This window comes from Lipomyces japonicus (genome assembly GCF_038497905.1).
Source record: "Lipomyces japonicus strain CBS 7319 unplaced genomic scaffold V1514scaffold_2, whole genome shotgun sequence".
NCBI lineage: Eukaryota > Fungi > Ascomycota > Lipomycetes > Lipomycetales > Lipomycetaceae > Lipomyces > Lipomyces japonicus.
In genome coordinates this window covers 339,124-366,614 of record NW_027117814.1, presented here as the reverse complement: position 1 = coordinate 366,614, position 27,491 = coordinate 339,124, and the positions used below count along the sequence as shown (strand labels likewise).

General features: G+C 41.5%; 13 protein-coding genes across 13 annotated transcripts; 7 read left to right on the top strand and 6 right to left on the bottom strand.

The window, feature by feature from the left end:
- Nucleotides 1–712: 712 nt before the first annotated feature.
- On the top strand, nucleotides 713–1,246 carry V1514DRAFT_274964 (uncharacterized protein; the record flags this gene model as incomplete). Its single annotated transcript, XM_066924878.1, has 1 exon — nucleotides 713–1,246. A coding segment is annotated over one exon (534 nt), but the record flags the coding sequence as incomplete, so codon positions are not given.
- V1514DRAFT_324177 (putative FAD-dependent oxidoreductase) lies at nucleotides 1,120–2,855 on the bottom strand. The gene is made up of 3 exons (XM_066926379.1): nucleotides 2,403–2,855; nucleotides 2,260–2,336; nucleotides 1,120–2,185 (listed from the first exon to the last, which is right to left on the bottom strand). Exons 1-3 carry the CDS (start codon nucleotides 2,665–2,667, stop codon nucleotides 1,382–1,384), a joined length of 1,146 nt encoding a protein of 381 aa, XP_066785965.1. The 5' UTR covers nucleotides 2,668–2,855; the 3' UTR covers nucleotides 1,120–1,381.
- Nucleotides 2,856–2,908: 53 nt separating this feature from the next.
- On the top strand, nucleotides 2,909–5,203 carry V1514DRAFT_324175 (uncharacterized protein). Its single transcript, XM_066926378.1, has one exon. The coding sequence runs from the start codon at nucleotides 3,261–3,263 to the stop codon at nucleotides 4,953–4,955; it is 1,695 nt and encodes a 564-aa protein (XP_066785964.1). The 5' UTR covers nucleotides 2,909–3,260; the 3' UTR covers nucleotides 4,956–5,203.
- On the bottom strand, nucleotides 5,132–6,390 carry V1514DRAFT_324173 (translocation protein Sec62-domain-containing protein). Its single transcript, XM_066926377.1, has 2 exons — nucleotides 6,320–6,390; nucleotides 5,132–6,134 (listed from the first exon to the last, which is right to left on the bottom strand). The coding sequence occupies exon 2, from the start codon at nucleotides 6,103–6,105 to the stop codon at nucleotides 5,224–5,226; it is 882 nt and encodes a 293-aa protein (XP_066785963.1). The 5' UTR covers nucleotides 6,106–6,134; nucleotides 6,320–6,390; the 3' UTR covers nucleotides 5,132–5,223.
- A 761-nt stretch (nucleotides 6,391–7,151) lies between these two features.
- V1514DRAFT_317537 (uncharacterized protein) lies at nucleotides 7,152–7,553 on the bottom strand (the record flags this gene model as incomplete). Its single annotated transcript, XM_066925844.1, has 1 exon — nucleotides 7,152–7,553. One exon carries the CDS (start codon nucleotides 7,551–7,553, stop codon nucleotides 7,152–7,154), a length of 402 nt encoding a protein of 133 aa, XP_066785962.1.
- Nucleotides 7,554–7,749: 196 nt separating this feature from the next.
- On the bottom strand, nucleotides 7,750–8,930 carry V1514DRAFT_357133 (uncharacterized protein; the record flags this gene model as incomplete). Its single annotated transcript, XM_066929656.1, has 3 exons — nucleotides 7,750–8,250; nucleotides 8,303–8,489; nucleotides 8,520–8,930. 3 exons carry the CDS (start codon nucleotides 8,928–8,930, stop codon nucleotides 7,946–7,948), a joined length of 903 nt encoding a protein of 300 aa, XP_066785961.1. The 3' UTR covers nucleotides 7,750–7,945.
- A 1,695-nt stretch (nucleotides 8,931–10,625) lies between these two features.
- V1514DRAFT_324169 (uncharacterized protein) lies at nucleotides 10,626–10,972 on the bottom strand. Its single transcript, XM_066926376.1, has 2 exons — nucleotides 10,773–10,972; nucleotides 10,626–10,713 (listed from the first exon to the last, which is right to left on the bottom strand). Exons 1-2 carry the CDS (start codon nucleotides 10,889–10,891, stop codon nucleotides 10,644–10,646), a joined length of 189 nt encoding a protein of 62 aa, XP_066785960.1. The 5' UTR covers nucleotides 10,892–10,972; the 3' UTR covers nucleotides 10,626–10,643.
- A 500-nt stretch (nucleotides 10,973–11,472) lies between these two features.
- V1514DRAFT_324163 (major facilitator superfamily domain-containing protein) lies at nucleotides 11,473–13,854 on the top strand. The gene is made up of 3 exons (XM_066926375.1): nucleotides 11,473–12,135; nucleotides 12,197–12,332; nucleotides 12,395–13,854. Exons 1-3 carry the CDS (start codon nucleotides 11,815–11,817, stop codon nucleotides 13,669–13,671), a joined length of 1,734 nt encoding a protein of 577 aa, XP_066785959.1. The 5' UTR covers nucleotides 11,473–11,814; the 3' UTR covers nucleotides 13,672–13,854.
- Nucleotides 13,855–15,744: 1,890 nt separating this feature from the next.
- V1514DRAFT_274860 (major facilitator superfamily domain-containing protein) lies at nucleotides 15,745–17,598 on the top strand (the record flags this gene model as incomplete). Its single annotated transcript, XM_066924872.1, has 3 exons — nucleotides 15,745–16,062; nucleotides 16,125–16,260; nucleotides 16,322–17,598. 3 exons carry the CDS (start codon nucleotides 15,745–15,747, stop codon nucleotides 17,596–17,598), a joined length of 1,731 nt encoding a protein of 576 aa, XP_066785958.1.
- Nucleotides 17,599–18,659: 1,061 nt separating this feature from the next.
- V1514DRAFT_340403 (eukaryotic long-chain fatty acid CoA synthetase (LC-FACS)) lies at nucleotides 18,660–21,116 on the top strand (the record flags this gene model as incomplete). Its single annotated transcript, XM_066929022.1, has 5 exons — nucleotides 18,660–18,887; nucleotides 18,955–19,265; nucleotides 19,331–19,400; nucleotides 19,476–20,947; nucleotides 21,014–21,116. 5 exons carry the CDS (start codon nucleotides 18,660–18,662, stop codon nucleotides 21,114–21,116), a joined length of 2,184 nt encoding a protein of 727 aa, XP_066785957.1.
- Nucleotides 21,117–21,389: 273 nt separating this feature from the next.
- Nucleotides 21,390–23,368, top strand: V1514DRAFT_324152 (ubiquitin-conjugating enzyme/RWD-like protein). The gene is made up of 8 exons (XM_066926374.1): nucleotides 21,390–21,627; nucleotides 21,735–21,760; nucleotides 21,858–21,915; nucleotides 21,995–22,147; nucleotides 22,213–22,233; nucleotides 22,305–22,431; nucleotides 22,506–22,778; nucleotides 22,841–23,368. The coding sequence occupies exons 1-8, from the start codon at nucleotides 21,526–21,528 to the stop codon at nucleotides 23,080–23,082; spliced, it is 1,002 nt and encodes a 333-aa protein (XP_066785956.1). The 5' UTR covers nucleotides 21,390–21,525; the 3' UTR covers nucleotides 23,083–23,368.
- A 386-nt stretch (nucleotides 23,369–23,754) lies between these two features.
- On the top strand, nucleotides 23,755–25,632 carry V1514DRAFT_67782 (Mu homology domain-containing protein). The gene is made up of 4 exons (XM_066930101.1): nucleotides 23,755–24,087; nucleotides 24,201–24,414; nucleotides 24,486–24,577; nucleotides 24,642–25,632. Exons 1-4 carry the CDS (start codon nucleotides 23,965–23,967, stop codon nucleotides 25,518–25,520), a joined length of 1,308 nt encoding a protein of 435 aa, XP_066785955.1. The 5' UTR covers nucleotides 23,755–23,964; the 3' UTR covers nucleotides 25,521–25,632.
- V1514DRAFT_67853 (Metallo-dependent phosphatase-like protein) lies at nucleotides 25,562–27,490 on the bottom strand. The gene is made up of 2 exons (XM_066930103.1): nucleotides 25,692–27,490; nucleotides 25,562–25,628 (listed from the first exon to the last, which is right to left on the bottom strand). The coding sequence occupies exons 1-2, from the start codon at nucleotides 27,268–27,270 to the stop codon at nucleotides 25,603–25,605; spliced, it is 1,605 nt and encodes a 534-aa protein (XP_066785954.1). The 5' UTR covers nucleotides 27,271–27,490; the 3' UTR covers nucleotides 25,562–25,602.
- Between the last annotated feature and the right edge of the window lies 1 nt (nucleotide 27,491).

The following is a 27,491-nucleotide window of genomic DNA, read 5'->3' as shown; positions in this document are numbered from 1 at the left end:
CGTTCAAACCAGCCGATCGATCACTCCCTGAGATTTCGATTGGCCCAAAATTAACCACAAAACAAATCGAAACCGCGTTTGTACAATTTATTCTATACTGCAATCCCATGCTACCAATCAATACGGACACGTCTGACCTCCAACGCGCGTTCAGGAATGTACCTAAAAGTGATGGCAAATCTTTTGATGCAGCTAAATTGTTCCAATTGCTTAAACAATTCGACACTGGTGACATCAAAACTTGGACGAAACTAGTGACCGACCTTGGCGTCGAACGAACGCCAGACCAATCATCACAGAAAATTCAACAATACGCCGTGCGATTAAAAGTAAGTATATATAAGATATGATTTATCGAATCAAGCAAGCTCAAAAATGACATCATTTTTTTTAGAGATGGATGAGAGCTATGCATATGGACTCATTTTTCGAGCTGTGCATGGGCAAACCTCACGAATACTTCACAATGATCCCGGATCCAAACGCCGGTCAACCATTGTCACGTGATGATGTTCCAATTGAAGAAGACCTTGCTTTGAGAGCACTCTTGCCGGAACTTCGGCAACGAAAACCCAGGATCCCAAGTAGCCAAGAAAGTGCCCCAGCTCAGGTGAGTTACTTAGTTAAGATGTGAAAATACAAAAAAAAAGTATCTATATTAACGTGCAATTTTCAGTTCGGCCATGGTGCCTTTCAACTAGACGCAGTAACTAAGCGCCGGAAAAGACATGGCCCAGCAGTATCTTCGGCGTGGGTTTCTCAAGACTCAATCGGTCGTGGGCGGCCTCCGATATCAGAAAATTCAATAGCTTCAAATAATATGACCAGTAGTGGTCGAAGTAGTAGCAGTAGCAGTAGCAGTCAGCAAAAAGACGACACCACAGAGTACCAAATCAGAGCAATCGTGGAACACAAACTAGCCGACTCAGCCAACCTGCGGCATGCAAGCCATGCCAGCGAGATAGCATTTCAAATCGTTCATGACATGCGGTTGGCAATCCAATCCCACACTGCCAGTAATAACACGGCATCGTTTGCTTGGGTATTTGGAGGTACTGCGGATAATCCAAGTGATTGTGAAAACGTTGAATTCGAAGTGCAAGACGTAGGGTTACTTACATATGTGATTGAATGGGAGATCGAAGTTGCTGGTGCTACCGCCAAGTTCAAAAAATCCGTAACCATAACTAATGATGATGACGAGCTGCCAACGGATGAGGAAACGATCTCATCTATTTCCTTGTAATTATAATCAGCATTTTCTTGTCTGTAAATTATATTTGTATAGTATTTTTGTAGAGGCATGTCTGAGTTTGTCAATTTTGGCATTTAAAAACCATGGGCTAGGGTTAGTATAAACAACAGGATGATGCATTTCTTTTTAACTGGACTTGTAATATAAATTTTCCACGTATTCTCCAATAGCCAAGCTCGATGTCAATCCTGGACTTTCAATTCCTAACAGATTGACAAATCCGGGGAAGCCTTGTTCCATTTGTATTACAAAATCTGTAAACGCGTTATGTTCCGGGCCCGTGATCTTGGGCCTGATTCCAGCATAATCAGCCGACAAGGCTGACTTGTCTACGCCAGGTAAATATTTTATTACTGCTTCATAAACCTGATCCAGTTGATTACCACTAGGTGCCAAATTGGCAGGTGAATCAACCCATTCGACATTCGGCCCGAATCGGATGCGGCCGGCCAGGTCAAGCGTCAAATGCGTGCCCAGTCCAGCATGCCCGGTTGGGCATGGATAAATAAGTCTCTCTGTTTTCGGTTTCGAAGAACCATATGAAAAATATGAACCTTTGGCGTAAAAGGGCATGACATGTCTGTGTTGCGGAAGCAAAAGATTGGACACGGCGGGCGCGGACAAGCCGGCACAGTTAACCACGTTTTCAAACTTGAGTTCCATTTCGTCGCTGTCATGTTGTTGAGATGCGGCCGTGATCGTGCGAAACCGAACGTTATAAAGCTTACGGCTTGCATCGTACTCAATGCGGGTCACGGCCGTGCCCAGCGCCAGGTCACCGGAATGCGATTCAAACTGTCCGTGCAGATATGCCATCAGTTCATGAGCAGACACGATTCCAGTCGTGGGCGAGTTCAAAACTGCCGATCGGGCAAGAACTGATGGTTCAATATCCTTGACCCGAGATAAAGGAATAAATTCTGTTGAAATCTGTGCTCACGAGTGATTAGATGGCCATAAAAACAAAAAAAGGCAAGTCAGATATATTCTGATTGGTCACGTACCCCTAATGTTTTTGCCTTGTCGTGCAAGTTTTCCAAATACTCGTGTTCATTTTCATTTTGCGCAATTATCCATTTGCCTGTAAAAACAAAATGACACATCAGCGAACATTTCCGACATATTTAAATTATTTATATCTCCCTACCACACTTTCGGTGAGCAATGCCCGCCTCAGCCGCGGTCTGGTACAAGAGATGCTTCCCTCGAATACATAGCCTTGTTTTGAGTGAATCCGGGGGATAGTACAGCCCGGCATGAATGACCTCCGAATTTCGAGCCGATGTCTCGGTTCCTATAGCGTTGTGACGTTCGACGAGGAGTACCGATGCCGTGCGGTGCCTGGCCAGTCGTGCCGACACAGCCAAACCGACCACGCCGGCACCGATCACCAGATGCGAGAAGTCTGCCATCTTGACAAAGATCGGATTTTAGACTCTTAAGTCCAAAAAAAATATGAATCGATCCTGTATCGAATCTCCGATCAATTTCAATCAATTCAATTTAATTCAATCCAATTCAAGATTTGATCTTTTGATCCCGAGATCAGCCAAGTCCAAGATAAGGTTTAAAGTAACATCAACCTTAAGTGACTTTTGACTTTTTTCAGACAAATTTTTGGGTTTTTTTTTCCTCACATTTTTCATTTTGTACACTGCAGACGCTTATTCTGTGAGACCCGGAACCCCCTCGATTTGGAGCTCGGGAGAAGAGGAAAAGACCATCTACTACTTTTTTCCTCTTTTGCAATTCAAGGAAAAAAGAATTAAAACCCAATTTTTAATTTTTTTTTGAGTCGTCGCCGATGAGACTGATTAGGACATGGTGAAATGCGTCTGATAAATTATATATAATTGGATTGCTGTCATAACTATTGGTCTTAGCTCTTTTTGGTTTACTTTCGATATATATAACGATACTCCGTTATTTCGGCATTTGAATTGTCCACTTATAATTGCAGGGGAACCGGGGACCTTGACTGGTTCGTCTAACCACAAGACAGAGCATGCCTCGGTCTCGCACGTCATTACAGTCAGAAGATGATGCCTTCACAAAGGACTCGGATTTAAACAGCATTCATCATTCAATTTCTAGTGACCACTCAATCTCGTCCACAGCGTCTTCTCGATTTAAAGTGCCTTTAAAATGGCTGTCAAGGTTTTCAACATCGGCATCTTATGATAATGGTGACAATTTAATTCCAAGCCCAATTCCGTCTGAGCAGGGCTGGTATCGTCCGCCATCAGCAGTCACGTCTCCGACATCGTTGTCACCGGCGTCTTCAGCAAACATGCCAGATGTTCAATATGTGGCAACGTTCCCGTCAATGATTGACTTTGCGGCTGCATCTTCAAGCCAAGTTAATTCGTTTTTTAAAAAACTTACGTTTGCTGAGGCCAGCATGAGCGCCGTGGCGGTTGACGTGTTGGCCTACGGCTCGCGGAATTCAATTTTCCAATTTGGCAAGCATGCGTTCGACAAGCGCACGTTTGTACTGTTGCGACGGGCAATTTTGCGATACGGCTTTAAACCGGGACCTCAATCTGTACCAGAACAAGTCTTACTCCTGTCTAACGAAGCTGTTGCCTACGCGTCGGATGACGTTCCTGGACGTCAATACGTTCTTCGCGTGTCCGAACGGACAGGACCACGTCAAATTGGTGAAGTTGATAAACATGGGTCGCAATCGCGGTCGGCTAGTAATTCAACCGTTTTCGTCGGGCGATCACAAAGAGCATCTGTTGTACTAACGTCGTCATCTGCGACGACGTCCAAGCGAACGTCTTTATTTTTTCATAGGAACGTATCTTCGCCTTCTCTTGACAGCACAGCAGCGCCAAATTCATTGCATAGTCGATCCTCGATTATCTCAGTTCGCCACCAGAATCAGAATTTTTCTTCTAACCATCAGCGCCAACTCCATAGTAATAATAATTATCATCATCATCATCATCACCATAATCATCATATTTCATTAATTCGAGACGAAAAGACTAAAACTTTACTCTTAATATTTGACGAGCAAAGCGAGTTTATGCGATGGATGGAACTAGTTCGTGCTCAGATTAAAATGAACAGCAATTCAAGCAGCAGTCCTAACAAATTAAAGCAAGAAACAGATTTATCTGCTTACTCAAGTTCGGCATTGAGCGGTATACCGGCGAATAGGTTCGATTCGTTATCCAGGACAAAGACGAATCTGTCGGTCTCTTCTCTAGGGAAGACCGGAACTCCGCCGTCAAGAACGAGTTCGAGTACGTCGTTAGCTCAGCCAATGCAACAGTCACATAAAGGTTCGGTATCTTCAGCAGCGAGTCAGTACTCAGTTACACAGGCAACATCGTTATCCTCATCTTCTTCATCGGCGTCTTCTGTATCCTTGCAAGATTCATTGGCATCAGTCATGATTCGATCAACGCCTCCGGCACGAAGGGAATCTGTTACGTTTGCTTCGTTGGCAGGTCTAAATTCGTACCGGAGCGCGACGCAACCTCAATCACAAACCAGTCACCATCAGCATGGCCAGCACCATGAAATCTCATCTGGTGCTGATAATGGCGCTGAAGTTAAGAGCAATTATTCCATTAATTCACGCAATTTTGTTTACAATAATAGTTCAAAAAAGTTTCATAGAAGATTGGCGCAGGCTGGCCCTCCACCGTCCGGTCCCCTCCCTCCTATTCCAACCAAGCAAGGTTAGGTTCAAATTTTTAATTATTCATGATCATTGTTCTTTTTGTTTCTTAAAAAAGCGTACAAAGTTGTGAATTTGGCTTTTTGGTTTGGTGTTTTTTTTTTGGTGTTATTGACGGGATTTTCTGGCATGGTTTTAATTTTATATTTTCACATCTTGAAGGAAGCGGATTCTTTAATTTTGTTGATTTTAATGTCTTGTAATTAAACAAAAATATTGTACAATGTTTAAATGAAGTACATTTTATATTTTTAGAGTTTTGTGAACCATTATTTTAACTACTTGAATTTGTCTGTTCAACAGCTTGTTCCTCTTCATCCTTAACCACTTTGATAGTTGTACTCGCAGCAGTCTTACTGTGTTTCTTGTTCTTTTTCTTCTTCTTCTCTAGCTGTACGTTCCATCCATACAAAGGTTTGAAACTGTCAACAAAGCCGACGTCTTCAAACAGATTAGGAAACAACCATAACCCAGGCGACGCAACAAAATAAGTAATCACAAACAAGATCAATCTAAAGATTGCCATAGCAAAGAATGCGCCGAGAAGGCCGAGTAATCCCATGGACAAGTACCAGACTCCCAGTCTCAACTTCGGTGGCCAAATGGGGAAAAGCACGATAGCAAAGATAGCCACGAGAGCTAATCCGGCGTAAACATATGTCGTAAATGGTACTTTTTCCCAAAGCCAAACATAGTAAATGTCATCATCTGCGGATACGACTTGTTCCCTTACGAACGCCAGTGTGGCCACACCCTTTGTTTTTGAAAGCGCCGATGCAGGCGGCAATTGTGCATTCGGGTTCAATTTTTTTTTCTCTTCCAAGATCTTTCGGGTTAGCTTTTCAACCCGGATGGCAAGCGAATTAATTGGCAATTGCCGAAACACGTCGATCGCGTCGGATTCGTTGTTCACCGGTGGCAGCAAGCTGCCAGGTTTTTGCTGCGCGGCCTTGTACTGTGATGATTGCAACGCGCGCAGTGCACGTTTAACTCGAAAAAAATCTTGCCGCTTGCCATTTAGTATGCCCTGTCGTTGCTTGAGTTCGGGATTGTGTCGCAAAAATGAAGCGATGGCTAACGATTGCGGTGCCTTCGGAGGCGGCCCTTGTTGCTGTTGTATTTGTTGGTGCTGATGTGATGGTGATCCAGATGACATATTGAAAAGCTTTTCAAATACGATCTAGCCTAAATAAAATGCGAAATTTCAATATTTAATAAAAAAAGAGAAATTGTCGGTTGTTAATCAGATTGACCTTCAACAGAAGACTGAAATCCCTGTAAATGTTAAATCATTCTACTCACACGTGGTGCATCTTAAAATATATCACGTGACCTTTGGAACAGAAATAAAAATGGAACAGGTAACTTACCAAATATGTTTGTTAATTTCCTACTAATCGTAAAATCTTAACCATTTCAGGTTGGAAAATATGTAGGTAGTAGAAATGGATAAGATTACGATGCGGCCAAAATTTATACTACGGGCGTACATCACAAAGTACTAATTGTATTGTGGAATTGAAGTTGTCAGAGATTTATAACTTGAGTTTGAGTTGCAACCTCTTACCCCGAATTTCTACTGTTCATTTTTTTCCATATCGCAAAATATTTCGGCAAAAAAATTGCAAACCGATGCATAAATATAAGGGGTCGGGGTCGGGGTCGTTCCAATAACATGATTATTTGGAGTCGTTAATAAATAGGTGTCGTTCAGTTATGCTTCTACTACTTTGAAAGGTCCATCCCACTTTAGAGCAAAGCGGTTCGCTCGATGGTCTGCTATTCTCTTCACCCAAGTACCGACTAGATGTTTAGGAAATGGTCCTTTTCGTTCATTGCGCTTGAAATGTAGCCGGTGCGTTACACAGTCCAAATGGCATCACTCTGGATTCATATAAGCCAAACGGACACACAAAGGCAGTCTTACCACGGTCTTGTTCTGCCACTTTTACCTGATAATATCCCGATATCAAATCAAACAAGGAGAAATACTGCGCTCCGTTAACTAAGGCAAATAACTCATTGTCTTGGAAGAGAATAACTATCGATTTTTGTTATCTTATTTAGAGCTCGATAGTCTACAGCAACTCGATATGACCCGTTTGGTTTCGGAATCAATATAGTCGGCGCTGACCAGTTGCTGTTTGAGGCTTGGATGGTGCCTTTCTTCAGTCCTTCATCGATAAATTCTTTTAAGTACTTCTACTTAATTGGGGACATCTTGTATGGCTTCAGACGTATGGCTCTTCTTTCTGTTTCTGTATCAATCACATGAGGTGGCGTATCTGATTGCGTGTGGCCGATTCGGCCTTCATCGAATACGGTGGGATGCTTTTTTTGGATTTCTTCGGCCAATCCTGTTTCTGATGCTGCATTGACTGCTTTAGTTGTAGGTGCAGAGGGGGACATCTCGTAGCTTTCCCCTTCCAGTTTGAAATGAAGGTGTTGTGTCTTCTCCTTCCAAACTAATCCAGCATCATATTTCATCATCCATTGACGCCCTATAATCGATGGGTAACTCATGCCGCGCATCAAGTAAAGATGCATGGTTCCCACCGAGAGGTCTCCAATATTCACTGGTACTGTGACCGCTGAGTGAATCATTATTGATGTTCGATCCCCGCAAAGCGAATCTTAATGGGCGGTTCAATATGTTGAACTCTTTCTTTATCGACCGTCACCTTGTCGGGGTCCAAATAATTGCTTTGTGATCCCGAGTCGAAAAAGGCTTGAGTGGCTGTTGGTCCGATTTTTAGGTTGTAAACATATTTGGTCCCAGCCGCCACTTGTTCCGGAGTCGTTATATTGTTCGTATTCTCCCCGAACACTTGGAGGTATTTGAATGCCTCCCTATTTAGCTGGTCGAATTCGAGGTCTCTCTCCAGAGATTCTGGAGCTACTACTTCTTCTATGTGATAGAGATTCTCGTGGTCTTGTGCTCCATTCTTTTGAGGACACGCTCGAGCAAAATGTCCATTCTTTCCACAGTTATAACATCAGCTGCCCTTTGGCTTTCTTTGTCGATTTGTCGCGTTTGTCGCGTTTGTCGTGATGTTGATTACTTGAACCGACTCTGCTCGCTTTGGTTGAATCCATTTTGAAGGACGAGATGAGGTTCCTTCCTGACGTGCCGTTGATGGTAGCATCGTCGCAGCTGCGTTGGCGGCAGCAATCATTTCATCGCGATTTTTGAAGGCTCGAGTTCGAATCATTGCCGCTAACTGAACCGGGAACATTGCGACAAAACTTCCGATTAAACTATGGAACGACATATACGAGGTTGGAATTTGACTGAACAACCCTAAAAAATGTATTCAGGTTCCGATTGAAAGAAGGATGGTTTTTAATCGAACCTTTCAAGGCAACCATCTTTGTCACAAGTCTTTCACAATAGTGTTCAAAATCAAAACCCGAGCAAACAGCTTGTTGAAACTCTGTCCACGTCAAGGATGCATCAAGGCTATCGTCGTATAGCTCTCGTGTTGCAATTCGTACATTTTCGGCTGCCGTGCCACGTAGGGCTAAGGTGGCCGCTGCTACCTAACTGTCCCGCGGAATGCGCCTCGCTACCAAATGATTTTTGACCGTTACTAACCACGCTTGTGGATTATCGTCCGTGGTCCCATAATATAAGTCGAATGGAGGTTTCGTATATAGGTTCGGTCTTCCGTAACAGACTTCCAGTTTCGCTTCTGGGTCTGGTGAGGGCGATTGGGTTTCCCTCCGGACCGGTGTGTCATATGTTTTGTCTTGTTTCGGCTTCCCTCCCATTTTCAAATTTTCTTGGGTGGAGCGGACAGCCTGCAGTTCGAGATCAATCTGGTTAAACCGGGTCAACAACGTCTCAACCATCATTGTAAGAGCTCCCAACCTATCAGTAGGTTCTTCCGCTGGGTCTCGTCGTTCTTCCTCCGAATGGAACTCTTCTTCCGAGGCGCCAGGCTCTTCCTTGGCTTTGGATCTCGTTGTCATTCTAGGCATTTCCCAATTCCTCTAGACTACAAAAGTGCACTTTTGTGTCCCTTCGGCGCTACAGTAGTTACGTAATCTATAGACAGTGCTCTCGTTAGCACTTGGCAATTCACAACACGAGCTCAACTACACATCTTGAATCTCATATTGAAGAAAAGTCATCGTATTGTCTCAACTTGTCAAGGTCATGGAATTATTTCATTTGAAAATTAACGGAATTATGTACCTCGACCCGACCCCGGCTCCGACTCCGACTCCGATGACCAAGAACGTGATGTATTACTTACTGATCTAGCAAGTTGTAAGCTACCTGCTACGCGTGCCCATAATCAAATTTCATGCAAATATTGCCCTCCAAAGGATGCACCCTGAGGTCGATCAGCGTTTGCAGCAATTGGGTGTGTCGCTTTAGCAAAAGATTACCCCCTGAGTACGAGATTGTGAAGCAGAAGCCTATCGATCCTGTTAAATTTAATGTAGAGGATTTCAAATATCTACAGTTTTAGTGAAACTGGCTTCCAAATTGGCCAAGGGGGTAATGCGACAGATGTTACGCCATTCTCAAAAGCTGCTACACGGCTTCCTAGTGCTCCAACACATGAATTAATCTCGCTTATTGAGTGTATAAACGCTACTGGATTCGTTATCCCACCACTCTTGGTTTTTACCAGGCAGAGCTATTTTGCAAGACTGGTTCCAATATCTCAAGGAAGATACGTGGATAGTTGCAGTAAGCGAAAATGGATTCGCAACAGATGAGATAGCATTTGAATGGATTCAAACACTTTGATTTCTATACAGTGCAACAAGCAAGAAATTATGGATAATTATGGCACACACCTTACATACCCCGACCCCATATATATTTTACAGTCGGAATCGGTTACCTAGTCGAGAGCGTAGGAATATTTTTTTAGAGCGAACACTGAACAGTTGTGTGGAGGGATGATTAATTTGAATTTATTTAAAGTACTCGTTAAAATTTTCTTGCACAGTTAATTAGTAAGTTGACCACAACGATAGTTAACTTTTTTCTCTTTTTAATGTGTCTATCTATATACCATGACCGATTCTTTTGGGAATGGTCTACGATACGCGAATATTCTTTATACGTATTGTATAGTCAAATACGAATACAATACTACATACGAATAAAACTATAGTACATACGAATAACTATGGAGTCGAGCCCCCGCGGAATGCGTCCCACGACTAAATGATTTTTGACTGTTACGAGCCACGCTTGTGGATTATCATCCGTAGTCCCATAAAATAAATTGAACGGAGGTTTCGAATATAAATTCGGTCTCGAATCTGGTTCTGGTGAGGGAAACGCAATCTTGAATAAAGAAATTGATCATTCGCAATTATTCGCATAGTCAGCACGTCACTTTACATTTGTAATAAGGTACGAGACCCATATTTACCAGGTTTGCATAAAAACTTTTTTAGGGTAACTACCTTTACGCTTTACCTAAATAGGAAATACGATTACCATATGAATAAACTGTATAGTTATGCGAATACAAACGAATAAGCCTAAAGTCTTACTTGACTGTACCGTATTCGTATTCACTCCTAGAATGGTCCAAGGTTGCACAGCAAAAATTACTTGCTTAAAATAGCGCTGTCACGACCCACATGACCTGCTAAATAAAAAAAATACCCGGGCCCATAGCGTTTTTGCTGGCCCGACCTCTTTCTCCACGACGTAATTATCTATCACAATTCACGGCATCTATTATTATACAGAACCAGCAGTGTATGCAGTCCGGAGCCGATAACGTAAATGGTAATTTAAGAATTAACTAAATACAATCAACTATCTTACTTTCTGCTAATACTATTAAGTGGAAAAAAAAAGTACTGCCAGGCAAAGTGGCAGAAAAAGACAAAGTTATAGAGTTACACGCTAAAACTATATGTATGTATACGGTGAACTCTAACAATAAGCCAAGACCTCTTTGCATGCAACAAAAACGGCATGGGAATTAAAAATGGTGAATTTTTTCGGACATACTTAGGCACATGTCCTTACTTGCATTGAACTCAGTCATTGGCACAAGAAGTGAATAAGCAAAAGCTTATCAAAAGCTTGCCAAAAGCTTGTCTCATTGCCTGGGTGGTCTGCACTATAAAATTGTACCGTATATATAGTTATCTTACGGTGCAATAGATGTTACTATAACGCACACAACATATAAACTACTTCATAAGATGGATGAATCATGTGGAGAGACGTTAGTGTATACGTACATCGCGATTTAGCAAAACCTCCATTGCCACCAATCCGCAAATTGCCGATTCACGCAATGACCGCAAAAATATCATCATAAAAGTTGGGACAAGATTGTGAACGTGTGGTAGTATACCAGGGTCAACCCCATTTGCCACAAGCATATACAGTATATATCTCCGAGTCTAACCTCAAATAATAGCTTCGTCCGGGCCGCGTGCGGCTTTTATGTTTGGCGTTCCTATTTGCTATTGTTTTTTACATCGATTCAATTGTTCAGCAATTGCGTGCTTTGAACTTAGCATTCTCACTATAGTTTATATTTCATGCTTGGCAAACTTTCATGTAGCCGTAGTAACACTCGGATACATATGTTATATATCTATATATTTAGGTTTTTAATCAAGAAACTTTTTTTTTATCACAAGATTTGCCTCGCCTATATGTTTGTTCAGCATACTCTATTTCTTGAATTCTTCTTTTTCTTTTTGCCCGGGGGATCATTACATGACGCCATTCAAATGGCAATATTCGAATACCATTTGCTTAGTTGTAGGGGAAAAAAAAAGCCATGTATGTTATTGGAACATTATATATAGAATGAGTCTACCTCTTCATTTGAATAAAATATCTAGATAGATATATCAAAGCTCAAACATGTCTTTCGATCAAGAAAAAGCTGTGTCCATAAAGGCCAACTCGATCGGTGACTCTGATTCATTCAGTGAGAAGCGCGACAGCGTTGTCAATGGTCTTTCTAGTCCAAGTCAAGATACCCTGAACTTAGCGACCACCAAGCCTAGAAAATTTTATTTTTGGCAGTATAATGGTCCGTCAGGTATTGATCTTGATGCGATTGCTACTCAGCCATCAGTATTTGATGACGAAGTTCTTCGCAAGCACTATGAGCCATGCGCGGAGTATGAGAATCTTCACAGATTCGATCCCAGCGTGAGATGGACGTGGCGGGAAGAGATCGTATGTATCTGTGAAAGTCTGAAAAAAAAAATCATATCGTGTAGCTAATAACTTCGACTAGACATTGTTACGCAAGCTCGACTGGAAGATCATGTTTTTCGTTGGTCTTATGTTTGGTGCTTTACAGCTTGATCGTGGCAATATTAGCCAGGCCAATGCTGATAACTTCCTTACCAATCTCAAAATGACAACTAATGGTATGTGTTTTTTTTGCCTTCTTTTTATTTGTTCTTAGAGCTTGAGCTAATTTACATATTAGACTTCAATAATGGTAATACCATTTTCACGGTCAGTTTCCTTCTTGCGGAACTGCCTTCTCAGTTGATCAGTAAGAAACTTGGTCCCGATCGATGGGTTCCTACTCAAATGGTGTTATGGTCTATTGTTGCCTTGTCTCAGTTCTGGCTCACCGGCCGTGGCTCTTTTTTTGCTACCCGTTGTCTTCTTGGAGTATTGCAAGGTGGTTTCATTGCCGATTGTACTTTGTATCTTTCTTATTTTTACACGGGAGCTGAATTAACTGTCAGATTGAGTTATTTCTGGGCAGCCGATGTTCTTGCAAACATTATTGCCGCATTTTTGGGTTTCGGCATTCTTCACATGCGCGGTGTTCAGGGCAGAGCTGGTTGGAGATGGTTGTTTTTGATTGAGGGTATTCTTACGCTGTTGGTTGGTCTTGCAGCTTACGGTTTCATGCTTCCCGCCCCAACTAAATCCAAGTCATTCTTGCGTGGACAAAAAGGATGGTTTACCGAACGAGAAGAGTATATTTTGGTGAATCGCATTCTCCGTGATGATCCTTCCAAGGGAGATATGCATAATCGTCAACCTCTTAATTTGAGAAACTTGTGGGATGCCCTTTGTGATTACGACATCTGGCCTATTTATCTTATTGGCTTGACGTTTGCCATGTCTACTAGTACCATTGGTACTTATCTCTCGTTGACACTTCGACAACTTGGGTTCACTACTTTCCAGACCACGCTTATGGGCCTTCCGCAAACAGTTTTGGGTTTGATTATGATGATGGTGGTTAACTATAGTATCCAGCGGTATGGACAGCGCTGCTTCCATGGCATACTCGCAGAATTGTGGAGTATTCCAAATCTTATTGCATTGCGAACGTTCGGAACCCATACAAACAGGTGGAGTAAATATGCAGTCACCACTATTTTACTTGGCCACCCTACTCCTCACGCTGCCCAGGTCGCATGGACCTCGCGTAACTCGAATTCAGTGCGCACGAGAACAGTCTCTTCAGCTGTTTACAACATGTGGTGCCAGCTTTCTAGTATTATCTGCAACTATATTTACCGAAAGGATGACGCGCCATTGTACAAGCGTGGTAATACTGATTTGATTGCTCTTGGATGCATGAGTATTGCTGTTTATGCGCTTGCCAAGGTTTACTACGTGTACAGGAATAAGAAACGTGATGCCATTTGGAATGTCATGACGACGGAAGAGAAGAATCATTACTTGACCACGACGACTGATAAGGGCAATAAGAGACTTGATTTTAGATTTGCGTCTTAAAAAAAAGAATTCAATAGATTATTTTAATTGGCTTGGTGTTTAATGAGTTAACATAAGAAAGCTGCAATTTTGGTTGGAGTTTATAAAGGAAATTTTTTTTTACTTAGTAATAGATTTAATTTAAGAAGAATAGTTTAAATTATTTAAATATGTTTATTATATTATATAATGGATTACTCAAATGGCGAAGCACTTTATAATAATATTAGTCAATTTATTTGTCAATATCGTTGTACTAACATAGTTAGCAATCTTGAATGCGTACATAATAAAAACAAAACGAACTTTTAAATGAAATCGAACAACCGGAAAATCATATTTGTTGGTCTGTGCTGGCGGAACACCGTAGTGCTATATTATGTAATACATATAATGCGCTGTTACATGAATTCACAGATTGTGTTGGTATAGACTGTAACTATACATATAGTAAACAATTTTAAGTATATGCACCGTACAGCTTGACTCTTCTCGGAAGGAAGTTGACATTATCTCCCGTATACCTGGTTCTAGGCTAAAGTTATCGCAAGATCAAATAGTAAGCCCGTCTGAGAAAGACGACAGCAATTTTGGCTTATTTGCTGACTGCTGCTGCTTCCGAAGGTACAACTTGTCAACTTTGCACGCAAGTTCAGCATTTATTTCCATGCTAACATCGCTGCTGCGACTTGTGGTGCTAATGACACCATGACACATTCTTTATTACACTGCTTACTTACATCAACACGCCGACATGAGATCGAGCAGTGTGCTATCCCCGGCGGACTATAAATAGCGAAGACTTTCTTTTCCGTCTAGTGATCGTGATGAACTCAGTTACTACGTCTCAATAAGTTTGTGAGCCCTTAGGTCTTAGGGTCGCCCTCATCGACCTACCGTGTTGTCGGCACATTTGAAGAGATGGGCGAGATTTAAAGAAAACAGAGCGAGAAATGTGATATTCTCGCCTATATTCCTAACTATCTAATACTGTCCTTGTATTATTAAGTTTTTATGGTTAATTCTAATCAACCACGGTATACAATGTATGTTTGTACCTGTGTGTCACTCTGATGTACACCGTACGCACGTATTGTGTGGGCAAGCGTACGGGGAATGGCACGATAAGGGATATGGGGAGGAGTTTCTGAGTGTGTTATAACTGGGAAGGGAGCCCGTATTTCATTTGTCCTTTCTTTCTTTCCTCCTTTCTTTATATTCTTTCTCCCGTGTTTCTCTATACGTGTATATTTTGCGTTGCAGGGTCCTGACAGTGGAATCTTTAGGTCACGTGTTAGAAGATACGTGTAGAGGACACACCTGCATTGCAAGGCACCCTGAGCTAACCTCAAACAGCAAAGTCTCGGTGGCGTGCGGCTTGCACTTGGCGGTGTTTGAAACAAGCTTTTCCAGTTGCTTGTTTTCACTTTATATTAATCGTTCAGCAATTGCGTGCTTTGCATTTTACAGCCAAACCTCTTATACCGACAGATAAATAATTTCAACCAGGTGATCTGGATATCGCGATACCTGTGCTGGTACCGATGAATTTAACGCAAGATTTTCAAAGGCCGTGTATATAATACTGCTCTATATTCATATAAAATAAGCTTTTTACACAATAATCGTAACTTATTAACTTATTGTATATGTTCCATAATTCAATTGTTTCGCTGCGCGAGACATGCAAAATAGATGGATTCGCTAGACTGCTCGATACATATTTGGAGGCACAATTGTTTCTGATTATTGATTTCCAAGCTTTGCCACAGGTGGAAATATTAGGTTTTTATTCTGGAAGGCTTTTACGGTATTATTCGCACTATGTGGATACACCTGGAGTATAATACCCATTTCTCAAAAAATACCCACAACATACATTAGGTACCCCCTTCTTGTACGCCGACTCTACACCGGGTTAGCACTAACATGACGCCATTTAAATCGCGATATTCGTATATCACTTGCTATCCAAAGAAGAAGAGAAAAAAAAAAGAAAAAAACATCGAGCATGTCATCAAATCACTACTATATAAATGACTGTGTCGGCTCTTATTTTGAAAAGATATTAAGATAAACGAAAGACAAAAAAAAATGTCTGATCACGAAAAAGCAGTGTCTATCAGGACGGCATCGATCGATGACTCGGATTCATTCAATGAGAAGCACAACACCGTTGTCAGGAGTAGTTCTAGCATAAGCGATGACACCCTAAACTTGGCGACCACCAAGCCCAAAAGGTTTTTTTTTTGGCAATGGAATGGTCCGTCAGGTATTGATCTTGATGCGATTGCTACTCAGCCATCAGTATTTGATGACGAAGTTCTTCGCAAGCACTATGAGCCATGCGCGGAGTATGAGAATCTTCACAGATTCGATCCCAGCGTGAGATGGACGTGGCGGGAAGAGATCGTATGTATCTGTGAAAGTCTGAAAAAAAAAAATCATATCGTGTAGCTAATAACTTCGACTAGACATTGTTACGCAAGCTCGACTGGAAGATCATGTTTTTCGTTGGTCTTATGTTTGGTGCTTTACAGCTTGATCGTGGCAATATCAGTCAGGCCACTGCTGATAACTTCCTTACCAATCTCAAAATGACAACTAATGGTATGTGTTTTTTTGCCTTCTTTTTATTTGTTCTTAGTGCTTGAGCTAATTTACATATTAGACTTCAATAATGGTAATACCATTTTCACGGTCAGTTTCCTTCTTGCGGAACTGCCTTCTCAGTTGATCAGTAAGAAACTTGGTCCCGATCGATGGGTTCCTACTCAAATGGTGTTATGGTCTATTGTTGCCTTGTCTCAGTTCTGGCTCACCGGCCGTGGCTCTTTTTTTGCTACCCGTTGTCTTCTTGGAGTATTGCAAGGTGGTTTCATTGCCGATTGTACTCTGTATCTTTCTTATTTTTACACGGGAGCTGAATTAACTGTCAGATTGAGTTATTTCTGGGCAGCCGATGTTCTTGCAAACATTATTGCCGCGTTTTTGGGTTTCGGCATTCTTCACATGCGCGGTGTTCAGGGCAGAGCTGGTTGGAGATGGTTGTTTTTGATTGAGGGTATTCTTACGCTGTTGGTTGGTCTTGCAGCTTACGGTTTCATGCTTCCCGCCCCAACTAAATCCAAGTCATTCTTGCGTGGACAAAAAGGATGGTTTACCGAACGAGAAGAGTATATTTTGGTGAATCGCATTCTCCGTGATGATCCTTCCAAGGGAGATATGCATAATCGTCAACCTCTTAATTTGAGAAACTTGTGGGATGCCCTTTGTGATTACGACATCTGGCCTATTTATCTTATTGGCTTGACGTTTGACATGTCTACTAGTACCATTGGTACTTATCTTTCGTTGACACTTCGACAACTTGGGTTCACTACTTTCCAGACTACACTTATGGGTCTGCCGCGCACAGTTTTGGGTTTGATTATGATGATGGTAATTAATTACACTATTCAGCGAACCAACCAGCGTGCCCTTTTTGGAATTTTAGCACAGTTATGGAGTCTTCCGAATCTTATTGCATTACGAACATTCGGAACCCATACAAACAGGTGGAGTAAATATGCAGTCACCACTATTTTACTTGGCCACCCTACTCCTCACGCTGCCCAGGTCGCATGGACCTCGCGTAACTCGAATTCAGTGCGCACGCGAACAGTCTCTTCAGCTGTTTACAACATGTGGTGCCAACTTGGTGGCATCATTTGCAACTATATTTACCGAAAGGATGACGCGCCATTGTACAAGCGTGGTAATACTGATTTGATTGCTCTTGGGTGCATGAGTATTGCCATTTATGCGCTTGCCAAGGTTTACTACGTGTACAGGAATAAGAAACGTGATGCTATTTGGAATGCAAAGACGACAGAAGAAAAGAATCATTACTTGACCACGACGACTGATAAGGGCAATAAGAGACTTGATTTTAGATTTGTCTCTTAATTAGTAGTTTATTAATCTATGGGTTTTTGAAACTGCAAATTATGTTGCTCTACTATGTGTTTTAAGCCAAGAGTATATTTTATATACGGGATTGTTGGTTATGACTAGTCATGAGCGCTAATAGCAAGACGATTGGACAAAAATAGATGTATAAAGAGGTTCATTTCTAATATTGGCGTTTTTTTTTTTGGTCATGTATTGATTTGCTTTTCTAGTATTAAATTTATAAAAATAATTAATATTTTTGGTTTGGTATTAAATTTAATTTAAGCATTTGAATTAGATATAACAATTGTAGTAAATGTACTGATGTATTTACCGTCTTAAAAAAATTATCCATCTATGTAGCCCATGCACATGCTTTTTGCCATTAATAAACATAAGGTTTGCACTTTGGTGGTCTGTGATTTGGTTTATTGTTGAAGCTCAAAATTAATCACGTGATCTGTTAAGTGTAATGCTATTTGGAGAGGGATAGGGTTTATAAATGTTTAGGTAATATATTGTACAACGATTGCCAGTGAATACATATAATAGGAACACTAAAGAGAGAAACTTACCTATTGCCAGTGAATACATATAATAGGAACACTAAAGAGAGAAGAATTAGCAATAGGCAAGGAGAGAGGTTTATATATATATCAGGGTAAGGTGTCGTAGCCCTACCCCTGGGCGGCTACCGTTACATTAAGCCGTTAGAATCAGCCACTCGCATTTATTTATTGTGTAGTATTACCGACAAGGGTCACGGAGAAGACATATAAAGAAGCAACAGAAAAATAAAAAAAAACACCCCAAGTCATACACTGGGGAATTTACCTTTTTCTCACAAGCATTTTGACGTGCATTGACTTGATATTATTTGCCGCATCCTGCTGATCAACGAGGCTAGCACGTTTATATGTACACTTAACTTTCTAAGTAGATTTTGCAGTTTGAGAGCAAATTGCGGTTACGATTATTTATAGAATTATTGACTCGCCATTGTATATATATATATATTTTTAGCTTTCTTTTCATTTTTTTATCATAAGGTTGTATTAAGAGACTTGTATTGTGCAATGGCAACGAGGCTCGCACGACCGCAGGAGCCCGGTGCAGATGATTTACTAGTCGCCCCAGTTTCGTCAGACGGACCTATTTTCGATAAGGATTCGGTTACGGTTATTACGACACAACCAGGTGAAATTCAAGGTGTCGCGATTAAAGGCACAGAAGAACCAGGACATTCGCCCGTTTACCGAAATGTGGCTGCAGCTGATCGTCTGATTCAGTCACCACACCCGTTGGTGAGAAATTGCAAGATTAATTCGAAAACAAAAAAATGTGTTAGTTAATGAGGTGGGGTTTTTATAGATTAGGACTCAATATGATGCGTTTCAATATTCATATAAACGATACTCAGATCGCAACTGTCTTGGCAAGCGATATTTGGTAGACAAAGCAGCTGACAAGTGGTCTTCTTACGTTTGGGAAACATATGCCACAGTTGCACAACGACGAACTGATTTAGGCGCTGGTTTGGTACATTTGAATAAAACTGTAGCCAACAACACCAATTCAGACAGGTTTGCGGTCACGTTGTTTTCTCAAAATCGGCCTGAGTGGGTCATTACTGATTTGGCATGTCATGCGTATAACCTGATTGTGGTGCCTCTCTATGATAAGTATGAGATAAAATAAAATAACAATCACGTTGCTTTTTAAAAAACGGATCTAATGTGGAGTATAGCTTGGGCCCTGATTCTAGTGAATTTATTCTCAACTCTGTTGAGTCGCCAATACTAGTAGCATCGCTTAATGTAAGTTACATTTAATAACATAAAGTATTGGGATGTGCATTTAACCTATTTTTTTTTATTATTATTATTATTCAGCATATTTCAAGTGTATTGTCACTTCAAGGCGAGCTTAAATATTTAAAAGTGATTATTTCCATGGACGATCTGCAATCAGACGATGATCTGCCGGCTGAAAGCAAGGGGGACATTTTAAAAGCATGGGCTGCTGAAAAGGGCGTGACCATTTATACGATTTCGGAGGTGGAAGAATTAGGTAGGAAATTTCCGCGTCTTCATAGTCCGCCAAAACCGAATGATATTTTAACAATAAACTATACCTCTGGCACGACATCTGAACCAAAGGGCGTCGTTTTGACTCATGCCAACTTTGTGGCCGCGCTCGCGGTTGGGTTTTGTCACTTGCCTCGTACTTCAAATGACAAAGTAGATATGGTTCTTTCGTACCTCCCCCTTGCCCATATTTATGAACGAGCAACATTGGGCATTGCTTCCGCTGCTGGCGCAGGTATTGCCTTTTTTAGAGGGAACGTGTTTAAAATTTTGCAAGACTTAAGAACCGTGCAACCGACAGCGTTCACGTCCGTGCCAAGAATGATGAACCGGTTCGAGTCAGGGATTAAGGAGAAGACTGTGGACGCTGTCGGGTGGAGAGCAGCAATTGCTAGGCACGGATTAGGTGTTAAACTACACAATTTGGAAATAGGAGGTACCAGTAACCATGTTGTTTGGGACCGCCTGATTTCGCGTAAGGTGAAGGCGAACGCGGGCATGAACCGAGTGGCATCGATTGTGTCTGGTTCAGCGCCATTGGCGGCTGAAACTCACCAGTTCTTGCGAGTTGCGTTCGGGGTTCCGGTGATTCAGGGTTACGGTTTGACTGAAACACACGGTGGCTGCATTGTGGGACAACAAAATGATTACACGACGGGTCATTGCGGGCCTCCTGCGGTCACGACAGAAGTTCGGCTACGTGACGTGCCTGATCTTTCTTATCTCACGACGGACAAGCCGTGGCCGAGAGGCGAGTTGCTTGTCCGCGGCACAACCGTGTTTAAGGAGTATTACAAGGATGAAAACAAGACCAGGCAATCGTTTGATGATCAAGGATGGTTTGGCACCGGTGACGTTGCGACAATTGATCATCTTGGTCGGGTGTACATCATAGACAGGGTTAAAAATTTTTTTAAACTTGCACAGGGAGAATACGTTGCGCCAGAACAGATTGAAAATAAATACTTGGCCGGCTGCCCGCTGATTCAACAATTGTTTGCTTACGGAAGTTCGTTAGAGGCATTCCTGGTTGGCATTGGGCAAATCCAGCCGTTAGCATTCGCACCGTTCGCATCGCATATTCTTGACCGCGAGATCGACCCGTTTGATGAAACCGGGTTGCAACAAGCCTGCGACAATGTCGCGGTTCGTGAGGCCGTGCTGGCAGAGCTTGAAAAGGTGGCCGGCGCGACAAAATTGCAAGGGTACGAGAAGGTTCGTAATTTAAGGTTGTTTTTCGACCCGTTCACTATCGAAAATGATACTTTGACTCCCACGTATGTATATCTTTATTTTATTTTACTTTGTTTTTAATATCGGGCTGACATGGTTTAATTCAAAAGATTAAAATTGAAACGCCCGCGAATAGCAGTGGTGTACAAGAACGTAATCGACGAAATGTATAAGGAAGGTGACCGGTTGGCAAAGAGAAAACGAACGGATTAAACGATATGATTTTAGTCAAGCGTTGGTTACGATTTTTTTTCTTTTTTTTTTTTGCTCTTTTAAAATTGGTATTATTTTATTATTATTATTATTATTATTATTATTATTATTATTATTATTATTATTATTGTTATTATTGTTATTTGTTGTTTCTGCTGCGACTGTGTTTTTAGTCAATTAATAGAATTATTTGGCCGTATTGTTGTTTACCAAGGTACCGGGGCTGTTTTCAATGCGCCGCGCGATGATGGAATTTTGGGTGGCACTCGAGGCCAACATTATTGTTGCAATCAATTTACACGGGCTTTCTATCTAATGAAAAGTGGCCTGCATATCGAGATAATTTATTTTAATATTTTGATTTTTTTTAATATTCTCTAATAATTCCTATCTGAAACGGAACGCGAACATGTCGTTGCAAACAAGCAGTGCATCAGCAAGGTTACTGCTGAACCAATACCGAGACCTGACGGATGTTAAGCGCAGCAAGCAACCGTCATTTGAAATTTCGGTTTGTATCATATATTTTTGTCATTAGCCATTATTATTACTAGTTTTTTTTTTAAAAAAAAAAAAATAATAATATTGAGGTTTCAACTAACGGTTGATTGTTTATAGTTAAAAAATGATAATGCTTATCATTGGTATGCTGCCTCACAATTCACTTGCATCTAAAGCGACTTTGAATTAGCCTGTATAATGTATGATAACGGTTGACTAATGGGCCCGTTCAATTTATAGGAACATAGCCATAATGGTGCTCAATCCAGAATCGATATACTATGGCGCCTATTTCAAGGTATGGTGGATTCGAAATCATGTGCGATGATGCCTGCATGGCTGCGACAAACTTTGCTCAAGCACGCATGTATTTATAGGCAGAAATGGTGTTCCCTATTGATTATCCATTTAATCCACCTAAATTCAGGTTTTTGCGACCTTTTTATCATCCAAACGTTTATCGTGACGGGCAATTATGCATTTCAATCTTACACGCGGGTGAAGACACTGCGTCGGGTGAGGATGCGGGCGTAAGTTTTGTTATTTTTTTTTTTTTTTAATTTTGAAATTTTTCAATTATTGATTTTTTTTATAGGAACGATGGAGTCCTGCTCAGGTACGGTAGTTTAGCTCTATTGGTTGAATCATTTTTTTTTTTCATTTGCTTACCCGAGCGTGCATATGTAGAATGCCGAGTCGGTCTTGATATCGATACTGTCATTATTAGAAGATCCGAATCCAGACTCGCCAGCAAATGTAGATGCATCGGTACAATGGAGAACAAATAGAGACGAGTACAATTTAATTGCCAAACGTTAGTTTAACAATTAATTTCCTTCATTTGTCTGTTTTATTTTATTTCATTTGTTTTAATAACCATCATATTAGGGCAAGTTGAGCTGTCACGGAAAGATATACCGCAAGGATTCGCTTACCCCGTGGCTGATGATTTCAAGCCATGGCTAGAAGAGCCAGAAGATGTTGAAGATAGTTTTTTTTTAGAAGATGCCAATGATGACTATGATTTCGGATCCGACGATGATGACAATGACGATGATTATGACAACGATGACATTAGTGATAATGAGGCAGGAAGTGATGAAATGGAAATACAAGATAACGAATCCGATATTGAGGACAGAGATGTGGAGATTGACCATGGTGAGTTTGTTTTCGTGCATTATGGAGGTTCCAATTTGTGATTAAACGTAGGGTATATCTAGAAGGAAACCGCAACGAGCACGACAACGTACTTGGCCCGCGAGCGGTTGCCGTGGCAGAACCAGCATATTCCTCTGCCGGCGAGGACAAAGACGAAGATGATCAACATGACGACCATAATATTAATTCACAGTCAAAAGTAAAGATCGTGGCTGCTCCGCTTAGTCCGACCCCTGAATTCGATCTTGATTCCAAAACCAAGCATCATCACGAGCCTGCATCTCAGGCCGAGGCCGAAGCCTGAACTCATTCTATTTTGAAATATTAATTAATATATATATTGAGGGGGAGAACGACTAACCATTTTAATATAACAAAATTTATATTTACATTGGCGTATATATCCATTCTCGAGGTAATATATAATTTACATGGGGTCTTTTTATCGTTTTGCTACCGCATTTCCTGGATTAGCTTGCTTTTGTTTTTGTTTCTGTTTTTGGTTATGAAGTACTAGGCGTTATATATAATACAAATTATTTGGTTATGATGAGTCTGAGTGTTTAAACTACGGCTTTATAAAGTGCATAAAGTGGGCAACTTCAAGAAAAGATTAGCCTCGCTGAATAGACAACAAAGATAGCAAAAGAAAGAAAAATTTTTACGGGGAAAGAGTCTAAAGTACAGGAAGGAAATAGCTATGGCATACCCTAAACCAGGTATAGTATCAACAGTTGTATGACATAAGCAGCGCGCTGCATTCATGCCATGGGCTTATCCGACACTTCCATCTCGCACGGTAAAGCCAGACAAGTACGGTTCGTCTCGAAAGTAAACGTACAACAAATTCTCGTTCGGGCCATTGAAAATTAAATCTGACAGATAATTTTATTGTGGATTTGATTTAAAATAATTACCTAAATTGTCTCAGGTATAATAAGTTCACGCATTCAGAAGAATCTCGTTATCCCCAGTGCGACATCAAAATTAAGGTCCAAAAGAGGGGGGGGAAAACATTGCATTGATCTGGTTTGAGTGTTGAGGATATGAATGGCTTATAACACAGATCAACTTATTTGTTTATTCTCAATATTTAAGCAGATTTCTTTTCCTACTTATACTGATCTGATTGAAATATAATTATTATTACATATATAAAGAAAGGGCCAGAAGTCTCAAATACATCATGATCTCTGCCATCATATTATATAACCAGAAAGGTGAAGTATTAATATCTCGGGTATACCGAGACGGTCTTCGACGGAGTGTGTCAGACCTATTTCGCATTCAAGTAATTTCAAATCCAGATGTATGACACAACACGTATTCCCTAATATTTTTTTAATGTTTAAATTATTATTACCCATTTCAGTTCATGCTAACGCAATTAATTTTTTTTTTTTTTTTTTTTTTTTTTTGCAGGTGCGATCACCAGTCTTAACCTTGGGCACGACCACGTTCTGTCACGTTAAGCATGAAAATCTTTATTTGGTTGCCATATCAAGGCAAAACACGGACGTGGCACTCGTGTTTGAGTTTTTGTACAAGATCGTATCACTTGGCCGGGCCTATTTTGGAAAACTTGACGAGGAAGCGGTTAAAAATAATTTTACATTAATTTATGAATTATTAGACGGTAAAGGATTTTTTTTTTTTTTGTTTACGAACTTACAGAAAAATTTTGGACTAATATCGTTGCGTGTTTAGAAATTAATGACTTTGGATATCCTCAAAATACAGAGACGGATACGTTAAAGATGTACATTACGACTGAAGGTGTTAGATCGGAAATTACGGCGGTGAGTTGATTCATGCGAGCTCAGACGAGGTGTTGATTATTTTGGAGCTGACTTTATTAACCAGGAGGACACGTCCAAAATTACGATGCAAGCTACCGGTGCGCTTTCATGGCGCAGGGATGATATTAAATATCGACGTAACGAAGTCTTTGTCGACGTTTTTGAAGACGTTAATTTACTCATGAGTGCAACCGGCACGGTTCTTCGTGCCGACGTGACAGGCCAGATCATACTGCGGGCTTACTTATCCGGCACTCCGGAGTGCAAGTTTGGATTGAATGACAGCTTGCTGATTGACAATGGCGATGGTGCAGATGTCGGAGGTCATGGTCGGAACCCATCCAAGGCAGCGGCCGGTTCGGTGTCGTTAGAGGATTGCCAGTTTCATCAATGCGTTCGGCTGGGCCGGTTTGATGCCGATCGAACGATCAGTTTTGTGCCGCCGGATGGTGAGTTTGAATTAATGAAATATCGTGCGACGGAGAACATCAACCTGCCGTTCAAGGTGCACGTGCTCGTCAACGAAGTCGGCAAGTCCAGGGTTGAATATCAGGTGGCCGTGAAAGCCATGTTTGGGTCCAAATTGTTTGCATCAAACGTGGTGATCAAGATTCCGACGCCGCTCAACACGGCATCGGTTCGGTCGAGCGTGACTCAGGGCAAGGCAAAATATGAACCTTCTGATAACGCGATTAATTGGCGGATCGCCCGTTTTACTGGTGGATCCGAATACGTTTTCTCTGGCGAGGCTGAATTGTTGTCGTCCATGACCACAACAAAGGCATGGTCCCGACCTCCGGTGGCGATGCAATTCTCATTAATGATGTTCACGTCCAGTGGCTTGCTGGTTCGGTATTTAAAAGTTTTTGAAAAATCGAGTTATAACTCTGTCAAATGGGTAAGATATGCGGTAAGGGCGGGAAGTTATGAAATTAGATTTTAAATAACAAAGTAAAATAAAATACAAAATGGTTAACCAAAAAAAAAAAATTTTTTTTCCACTATATACAAAGAACGTAATTATTTTACGTTAACAGATTACTAGCGTATGCTATAAAATATATTTGGTTAGCAATTAAAAAAAAAAAAAAAAAAAAAAAAAAAAATTACGTACCCATCGGTTTAACGTCAGGATGCGGAACCGCATCATAAGTTTTGAACGTCAATTCGCAATCGTTTTTAATGTTGATAACCGCACCTTGATTTCCTTGCGAGTCACAATAATTCGGTGCCGAAAATACCGTGATTAACCTGCCACCGTGTTCGATTTCGTAACCACCCATTCTGACTTCATGACTTCGAATCACGGCCATGAGGCCATTTGCTTCACAAAACCTCGCCGTCACGTCGGGTCCGAATTGTAATCCGACGCCACGCTTGCTCGGACCCCGACCTGGTTCTGGTTGCGGATCAGTCCATAACATTTCCATCATTAATCCTGATTTCCCCGGCTGTCGTTCCCGGAATCGGTCAAACTTGCGAACGTGGTCGAGCGTTATGGTGTCGTCCGAAAACAAGCCGCCGTGCAACACGAAATAATTATTCCCAATCAACGTGGCCAACGGCAACACGGAAAAAGATTCAGAAAACACTTTAAAAATTTTTTCCGAATACTTGGCTCGGCATTCACCTTCAAATCCGTAAACCTTGTTCATCTCATCAGCCTCGTGATTGCCTCGGTTAATGAAAAACTTGCCCGGCAGCAACCACTTGTACGCATACAATGTCAGCGCAATCTCGGTCGACCACGAACCTCGGTCGACAAAATCACCATTAAACAAATAAGCATGATTACTCGACGGCGCGCCGTTAAACCGAAACAATTCGAGCAAGTCAAAAAATTGGCCGTGCGTGTCGCCGCACACAGACAAGAGCTCGTCCTGGCCGACTTCAATCTCCACCATGGTGGGCTCACTTTTGAATATTTTCATGGCTTCAATAATTATCGCCAGTACGTATTTCTTGTGTAAGTTTTTTCCTGCCTTGAACCTCGAAATCATGTCGTCAATAAATGCTTGCGTTATTACCAGCTGGCCAGTTTCAGTCACGGATTCCAGCCTGGCACCATCATATGAATCTTCCACAATCAAGGATGCATAATCTATTGAATCTGAAACCAACGGTTCCTCTTCGACCGTGATTGCGGCTTCGAATGCCAACCGGCGCACAATCTTTTGACATTCGTCTCGTTTTAATTTCGCACTTTTGTCACCAGGTATTTTTTGCACGACCGTGTTGAAATCTTTTAACGCATCTTTTGGTCGCAAGATGCCGGTGTATGCGACCGCACGCCGGTAATACGACTTCACGTACGCCGGGTTAAGCGAGATGGCATGAGTCGCGTCGGCGATGGCGGCACCGTAGGATTCGTCCAAAATGTAAGCCTGCGCCCGATTGGCCCAGTATACTTCCTTGGTGGGATCAAGTTCGATCGCTTGCGTGTAAAGATCAATTGCCGACTTGTAATGCCGCAGGCTTAATTGCTTGTTGGCATCGTTCTTGACCTTCACGGCGGCTTCGACTTCGGCCGCGGTGGGCAACGGCCGGTCAGCTAATGCGTCATCAGCACTGGACAAGCTTTCCAATGTCGTGTCACTGGCGGAATCATCAGTATCGGAAGATGATGCCGACCGCGTCAACTCGATTTTTGATTTTTCGCTAAAATCTTTGCTGAGGGACTCAATGTTGGACATGGCGGCTTGTTCACTTGAATTGTGTCAAACAGACTCAAAATAATAATAATAATAATAATGAACACAACTTTCTGCAAATCGTATCTGACTCGAGCTAGTCGGATATTGTGAACAATGCCTGGCTGTTTATTGAATGACCCGGATGCAAACCGGAGGGGTAAGCTAGCTTGATCAATTTAATTTGTGAAAAAGCCACCGTGCGTGGCGTAGTTCTTCTCCAC